Here is an 8,749-nt window from a genome sequence, read left to right on the forward strand (position 1 = left end):
CAATTCCTTTGAAGCTATCCCCAGTGTTATAATAAACGTATCACGAGTTTATACTTATTTTTTAGGATTAAGGAATATTTGATTATTTTATCTGTACCAGAAACAGGTTGATTATTTCAAGCAAATGTTTAGTAATTGAGCATCTACTTATTGTGTAAACAGTGCTTGGTGTTTTCCCACGTTGTATATTTTAACACAAGAATCATATGAAGTATGTATTATTATCTTTTTATAGGTAAGGAAACAGAAGATCAGAAAGTTTTTGTAACCTGCCTGTGATTCCATAGACTGTGAGAGGCAGAACTAAAAACTCTGATTCCAGGTTTGCATGGCTGCAAAGTCCATGGTGTCTCTGCAGGTCACTTTTGTCTTCCATGCTGGCAACTATACTCAACTTTAAAACATTTGTGTCTTTCATGCACTTATTTTCTTTAAAAATATTAAATTCATTATCTGGTTTGGGTGTTTGTACATATAAAAAAAGCCAGAATTTAGTAATTCAGGCACACAATCCTGGTATTATTTCCACTAGACCATACTGTTGTCATGATTCTCATGTAATTTAGATTGAATGAAATTTGATAGAATGTGTTTGGGTAAGAGCATGGTTGCTGATATTTATGTATGTATGTTTTTAAAATTATTCTCCACATAGGCTTTCTTGAAAAAAAGCAAATTATTCTGAAGAATATGTTGGTCTTTAGATCAGAGTCATGGGAAAGAATGAATATGACTTATCTATTCTCCCCTTTCCTTGATCATGTGCTGTATTGTGAACAAAGGGACCATCATTTTGAAATGCCAATTAATCTTCTTTTCAATATAACTTCCTACCTTTTCTATCTGGCTACTTCTTCCCCTACCTGTTTAACTTTCCAGTCCCCCTCAAACACTCCCACACTTCTTATTTCTCTATAGGTGCCTGTTAGAACTGGTGGAACTAAGACGTACCTAAACATACCTGAATAGTTCCATTCACTTTCCATTTAATCCTAGCTCATAATGATACCTAGGTTTTTCTTATTGCTTCACACAATCCCATATGTATGACAAGGTATGGTAGAGGAGATAAGTCTTTGGATATTTTGCAAAATATCTAGGATATTTAGCTTTTAACAATAATAAAAATTGTTTGACCTCTTCATCTTAAATGTAGACATCATCTAGCTCTTGTTGTCAATTATTATAACTAAGGATGTTGTTTTTTTACTCCATGAAAAGGAGCAAGTCAGAAAGAAAGAGACGTCAAAATCAACTTTTAGGCCCAATTAATTGTATAACTCGAGGCAGCATTCACTGAGATAGAGAGCACTGAGAAAGACATATTTGGGATGGGCATGGAAAATTAAGAGTTGACTTTTTTTTTTTTTTTTGAGATGGTAGTCTCACTTTGTCCCCCCAGGCTGGAGTGCAGTGGCACGATCTCAGCTCACTGCAACCTCTGCCTCCCGGGTTCAGTGATTCTCCTGCCTCAGCTGCCCGAGTTGCTGGGATTACAGGCACCCACCACCACACCTGGCTAATTTTGTATTTTTAGTAGAGGTGGGGTTTCACCACGTTGGCCAGGCTGGTCTTGAACTCCTGACCTCAAATGATCCACCCCCCTCAGCCTCCCAAAGTGCTGGGATTACAGGCATGAGCCACTATGCCTGGTCTAGAGTTGACTTTTCTATGAACATTTATTAATATGTTAACAGTTTATGTTATTTTAATAAATGTTGTTGTAAACATTTTTATGTATCTCCTGTGCACATGGTGATTAGACTTACTCTAAAGTGTACAAATAGGGGTAAAATAGCTGGATCCCAAGAGAATTGAGTCTTCAGTTTTATTTTATGGAATCTGAAAGGAAAATTTGTGAGCAAAACAACTCTATAAGGCAAAGTTACCATTTTAAAAATTGAATAAGATCACATTTAGGCATATACATTAACTGTGGAGTCATTTCAACCAACTTAATTTCCTCTGGTCTGGTTTTAATGGCACTGTTAAACGGATAGATGGAGACTGAAAACAATACAACAGTGACAGAGTTCATTATTTCGGGATTAACAGACAATCCTATGCTATGTGCCATTTTCTTCGTGTTTTTTCTAGCAGTTTATATAGTTACTATACTGGGAAATATTAGCATAATCCTCTAAATCCAAAGCAGCCCACAGCTTCACACGCCAATGTACCTTTTTCTCAGCCATTTGGCTTTTGTGGACATTGGGTATTCCACATCGGTTATGCCCATCATGCTCATCAATTTCTTAAGAGAGAAAACGACTATTCCTGTCACAGGCTGTATAGCACAGCTTGGCTCTCATGTCATGTTTGGAACCACAGAGTGCTTCCTGCTGGCCACTGTGGCCTATGATCACTATGTGGCTATCTGCTCTCCCCTGCTTTACTCCATCCAAATGCCCCCAGTCGTCTGCTTCCTCCTACTGGGAGCCTCCTACCTGGGTGGATGCCTGAACGCTTCGTCTTTTACAGGCTGTTTCATGAACTTGTCCTTCTGCGGTCCAAATAAAATCAACCACTTTTTCTGTGACCTCTTCCCACTCTTGAAGCTTTCTTGTGGCCATGTTTACATTGCTGAAATATCCCCTGCCATCTCCTCTGCATCTGTCCTTATCAGCACGCTGTTTACCATAATCGTGTCCTACATCTACATCCTTCACTCCATCCTGAAGGTGTGCTCTACTGAGGGAAGGAAGAAGGCTTTCTCCACCTGCGCTTCCCACCTCACTGCAGTCACTTTGTTCTATGGGACCATTTTGTTTGTTTATGTGATGCCCAAGTCAAGCTATTCAGCGGATCAGGTCAAGGTGGCATTTGTGATCTACACGGTGGTGATTCCCATGCTGAACCCCCTCATCTACAGTCTCAGGAATAAGGAGGTGAAAGAGGCCATGAGAAAATTGATGGCAAGAACACATTGGTTTTCCTGAATTAAATCAGTATAATCCATAAATAACTAAACCAATGATTTGGGAGACATTTGTCCTTAACATTCTAATTATATTTATCATTGACTGTATCACTTATATAGTGAAGTGCTTGTATAAATATAGAAAGCCAATGCTTACTTCCATGTACAAAGTTAATTGTGTAATTTATATGGATATCTGCTGGAGTCGATTTTTTTTTTTTTTTTTTTTTTGAGACGGAGTTTCATTCTGTCACCCAGGCTGGAGTGCAGTGGCGCAATCTCATCTCGGCTCACTGTAACCTCCTCCTCCTGGGTTCAAGCACTTCTCCTGCCTCAGCCTCCCTAGTAGCTGGGACTACAGGTGTGCACCACATCTGGCTAATTTTTGTACTTTCGGTAGAGATGGTGTTTCATCATGTTGGGCAGGCTGGTCTTGAACTCCTGAGCTGAAGCAATTTGCCCACCTTGGGCTTCCCAAAGTGCTAGGATTACAGCACGAGCCACTGCACCCAGCCTGGAATAAAATTAAACATGCATTTGTCAAGGTAAGAATACCTCAGAAAAGAGCTTCTAATAAGATGTCCCCCAATCGCCAATTACAGAGTTCTAATTCAATAGAGACACAAAGAGACATATTTCAAAGATCAATTTTTTCTAAATCCCATCTTATAAAACGACATCTGGGAGCGGAATTTCCAATAGATGTGTAATCAGTGGTAATGCTGACAAGTCAGGCAGTTCAGGTTATTTTCTTTAAAGGTACTACTCTGCTGTGGTCCATGGATGTTTAAACTTTCCAAAATGGCAATGTGAGTGTCAAAAAGCTTCTATTTATTTTTCTTTTATGTAAGCCAGAGCAAAAATTATGATTCCTGTATTTGGCCATTAAGAGATACAAGGCACATAGCACAGAAGAAACTCTGAACAAATCTCAGCTAACTCTTTTTATAAATGAAGTCTTAACAGATGAGCAGTAGAGTTGGATTTTGAAAGCAGACATTTCTTTAGATAGTGAGACTTTCTTTGACCAATAGCTTATAGATAGGAGACAGGAAATTATGATCCAGACAAAACATATATCTGCCCCATATTTTAACAGTGTCTCTCAAAAAGGTGTCCATCATCACTGTTTCTTCAACTGCCCTTTTTGTAGGGGCTCGTGACCCAATCTGATTAAGGCAATTGTCTCTAAATTGATTCCCTGCCTCCAGTGCTTCTTCCACAACAATTTCTGATTAACATTTTAGTTAATATATTTGCATTATTAGCATAGTAATAATGTCATACAGATCCCGAGACACTAGGGAGGGACGATTCATTTTACAGTCTGACCTTCCATTTCTGGGTTCCTCACTGACCAGATCAAGGAAATCTTCTCTTCTTCTGTCTGGAAGCCATACTGTGCAATTTCTCTGTTTCTGTTTCCCTGTTTATACCTCTTTACTTGCATTAACTATGGGCCTATAATCCCCCCAGTGCAATAATTCTGGGGTTAACATTAGCATAGACATGCCCCTTTCCAAAGAGAGGGCACTCAAAGGTGTGACTTCAGTCTGAGAAAGAGCCACCTTAGCATCATGGTGAGAACACTGAACTCTGGTGGTTGAAGGTTTTCATGGACTGTTCCTGGCCAGCCTCCTCTTCGTCTCACCCTCCGCACTTCACTCTTCACCAGGGTACATCCTCAGATCTCTGTCCTTATCGCCATTCCCCATGGAACCCAAGAGTGACCTCATTTTCTCCCATGGGGTCAGCTGTCCCCTATGTGGTTAACAGTATCCCTATCTCCAAATGCAACCTTCCTCGGAGGACAGATAGACTTCATTGGCCTTTTCCCTAGGACCCTCACACTCAGCGTGCTGTGACCAGATTTATCATATTTCTCCCAAAACTGTTTCTTCTCCTCTGTTCCTTTTCTTAATATGGTCACCTCACAAATGTCACCTCTTTGTGAGGACTAGTACTCCAACAGATTTGGGGTGGCCCTCACTGTGTACCTGTCTAAATGGTCAGCCTCCCTACCTCCTTTTCCTTCTCTCAAAAGAAAGATAGGTCACATATTAATCTATCCTCATCTAAGTCTCTTTTGCCTGGAGGCTTAAGTGTTTCCCAACTGATTATGATAAGTCCATGCAGAAATTTGTCCTCTGTTCTTCAACTCTAAGGGGCTCAATTAATTCAATCACCCAGACATAGAGGGTATGGCTGCATCTGGCACTGTTACAGTCCTTTTGGGAGAGGATTGATATTTAAACTCATTTTCCCCTCCCAAGTTCTGAATCAACTGAAGAATGAAAAAAAAGAGAAGGTATATATGAGAACAAAACATTGCCTGTAGAAATGAAAGAGTTGATATTAGAGAATGTGGTTTATGTTCATGGACACATATGTTTTTGTGTTCTGAATCCCAGAATTTGACACTCTTTCTTTCTGTCACTGAAAATATTGTCTCTGGGAAGACACTCAGGTCTTCCCAATGAGAGTCAGCCTTTACCCATCATCATACAGTATGTCCAAGGGCAGTCAAGAACATTGAGGGAAGGCTTGCTCCCAAGAGAAAGGAGGAAGGAGGGCTGGGATGCTGTTTGGGAGTGAATTGTGTTCCTCTCAAACTCATATATTGAGCTTTTAATCACCTGTATGTCAGAATGTGACTTTATTTTGGAATAGGTTTATTGTAGACATAATTTGTTAAGATGAAGCCATACTGGAGCAGCGTAGGCCCCTAATCCAACATGACTAATGTGCTTGTTGAAAGGGAAATTTTGGACTTAGGCAACACATAGGGAGGACTCCATGTGAAGATAAAGACAGAGATCTGGGTGATGCTTTTACAAGCCAAGGAACACCAAAGATTGACAGAAAACCACCAGAAGCTAGGAAAAAGGCCTGGAACAGATTCTCCCTCACACCCTTCGGAAGGAACCAACCCTGTCAATACCTTGATCTTGGACTTCCAGCCTCCAGAACTATGAGAATAAATTGACGCTTTCTTATGGTAGCTCTAGAAAATGCATACAATTGCATATCTAGTTTTCCCCTAAAAATTCACCATCAGCTAATTTACTCCTTGCAGGGGAGGAGGGAGTGAAGGCTTGGAAAGATGCCAGGTGTATTACACTAGGGGATGCCCCTCTGTGATGGCTAATATTGAGTGTCAACTTTATTGGATCAAAGGATGCAAAGTATTGTTCCTGGGTGTGTCTGTGTGGGTGTTGTCAAAGCACATTAACATTTGAGTCAGTGGACTGGGAGAGGCAGACCCACCCTCAATCTGGGTGGGCACCATCTAATTAGCTGTTAGTGCAGCTAGAATAAAGCAGGCAGCAGCAGATGGAAGAGCAGACTTGCTGAGTCTCCCAACCTTCATCTTTCTCCCGTGCTGGATGCTTCCTGCCCTCAAACATCAAACTCCAAGTTCTTCAGCTTTTGGACTCTTTGACTTATACCAATGGTTTGCCAGGGGCTCTTGGGCCTTTGGCCACAGACTGAAGGCTGTACTGTGGGCCTCCCTACTTTTGAGGGTTTGGGACTTGGACTGATACACCACTGGCTTCATTGGTCCTCAACTGGCAGATGGCCTATCGTAGGACTTTACCTTGTGATCATGTGAATCAATTCTCCTTAATAAACTCCCTTTCATTAATGCAAAAATCCTCAATAAAATACTGGCAAACTGAATCCAGCAGCACATCAAAAAGCTTATCCACCACGATCCAGTTGGCTTCATCCCTGGGATGCAAGGCTGGTTCAACATACAAAAATCAATAAACGTAATCCAGCATATAAACAGAACCAAAGGCAAAACCACATGATCATCTCAATCGATGCAGAAAAGGCCTTTGACAAAATTCAACAGCCCTTCATGCTAAAAACTCTCAATAAATTAGGTATTGATGGGACGTATCTCAAAATAATAAGAGCTATTTATGACAAACCCATAGCCAATATCATACTGAATGGGCAAAAACTGGAAGCATTCCCTTTGAAAACTGGCACAAGACAGGGTTACTCTCTCTCACCACTCCTATTCAACATAGTGTTGGAAGTTCTGGCCAGGGCAATCAGGCAGGAGAAAGAAATAAAGGGTATTCAGTTAGGAAAACAGGAAGTCAAATTGTCCCTGTTTGCAGATGACATGATTGGATATTTAGAAAACCCCATTGTCTCAGCCCAAAATCTCCTTAAGCTGATAAGCAACTTCAGCAAAGTTTCAGGATACAAAATCAATGTGCAAAAATCACAAGCATTCTTATACATCAATAACAGACAAACAGAGAGCCAAATCATGAGTGAACTCCCATTCACAATTGCTTCAAAGAGAATAAAATACCTAGGAATCCAACTTACAAGGGATGTGAAGGACCTCTTCAAGGAGAACTACAAACCACTGCTCAACAAAATAAACGAGGACACAAACAAATGGAAGAACATTCCATGCTCATGGATAGGAAGAATCAATATCGTGAAAATGGCCATAGTGCCCAAGGTAATTTATAGATTCAGTGCCGTCCCCATCAAGTTATTTTCCCTTTTATTTTGAGAGAGAATATGTCTTTTATCTCCCCCTGGAAGCTTTTAACAGTTTCTTTTGTTTTTGGCTTTGTGTAGTCTTTTTATGATTTGTGTAAGTGTGGCTGTTTCTGCACTCATTATGTTTGGAATTTGCAGTTTCTTGAATTTGTAGCTCATGGTTTTTCATCAGTTGGGAGGTTTATCAGTGATTATTTTTTTCTACTCCATTGTTCTTATCCTGTTTTCTTGGACGTCAATTGCATATATGTTGGATATTTTCACAATTTCCTATATATCTCTTGCACTCTTTTAAACTGTTTTCTACTGACCTATCTTTCAGTTACCGATCTTCATTTCTGCTATGTCCTATCTATGATTAAGTCTATCTACTGAATTCTTTATTTGTTTTTCATTTCTAATATTTCATCTTGGTTCTTTTGATATTCTTTCTCTCTCCCGTTCTTTCTTTGTTCTATATGTAGCTTTCTGTTGTGATTCTTCATAACATTCCTCTATTTTTCTTAAACATTTTTTGCAGTGTCTAAATTTTGTTTATTTGGCCCAATTTTTGGCATAGCTTTTCTAAATTGATGATGGGCAATGAAGATGAAAATTTTCGAAGCTCTAGTGAAAGTATCTTCTTCCAAAATGTATTTAATTTTCTTCCAGCAGGAAAAAACAGCATTGGATTGATCTCTTCGAGAAAATGGAAATGTCATGCCCACAGAGGTCATTCACATAGAGAAATAACTTATGTCACTGTATACATTATAACTCCTAAACTTGTATCCTAAGAGAATGGAGGTGGTGTTTCCAATGTGGGTCAGACATTGCACTTTCTTGGGGATGATATACTACTAGCTTGGTCTTATTTCCAGGTAAGGTGTAGCTCTTTAGGAGTCTCAAATAAAAGCTTGGAGTATTCTCAGTCCCCTCCATCTTAAATGGTATTTTTATCAAACTCTATCATATCAGCATTTCAAAAGGTTGAAATCTGCTCAGATCTTCAGCCTCCCACAGGCTACTTCCTGCTTAGTGTTTTGATATTCTGCCAGCCCATGTGCAGCTTAGGAGTAGTTAAACTTCTTAATGGAAAGTTACACATCACATTTCAGACTCACTTCTCTACAGTTTATTCCTCTGCAGGATCTTGGTCTGTCGAGTCTTAGCTGCCTTGACATCTTTGACCCCCAACCTCTGTGTGCCCATCCTGTCACACTGCCAAAAGCCCCAGCCTCTGGCTTTTTTCTCTGCCCTAATTCTTCATGATATCATTTGTGAGGATCAAGGAAAGTTTCACTTGCAAAATGACAT

The 8,749-nt window shown here is 39.9% G+C and overlaps 1 protein-coding gene across 1 annotated transcript; it reads left to right on the top strand.

Moving 5' to 3' along the window:
• The first annotated feature begins 2,000 nt into the window (after nt 1-2,000).
• LOC466427 (olfactory receptor 5P4-like) lies at nt 2,001-2,939 on the top strand. The gene is given in 1 exon segment (XM_009460100.4): nt 2,001-2,939. A coding segment is annotated over 1 exon segment (939 nt).
• The last annotated feature ends 5,810 nt before the right edge of the window (nt 2,940-8,749 follow it).

Source organism: Pan troglodytes, chromosome 9 (genome assembly GCF_028858775.2).
Source record: "Pan troglodytes isolate AG18354 chromosome 9, NHGRI_mPanTro3-v2.0_pri, whole genome shotgun sequence".
Lineage (NCBI taxonomy): Eukaryota > Metazoa > Chordata > Mammalia > Primates > Hominidae > Pan > Pan troglodytes.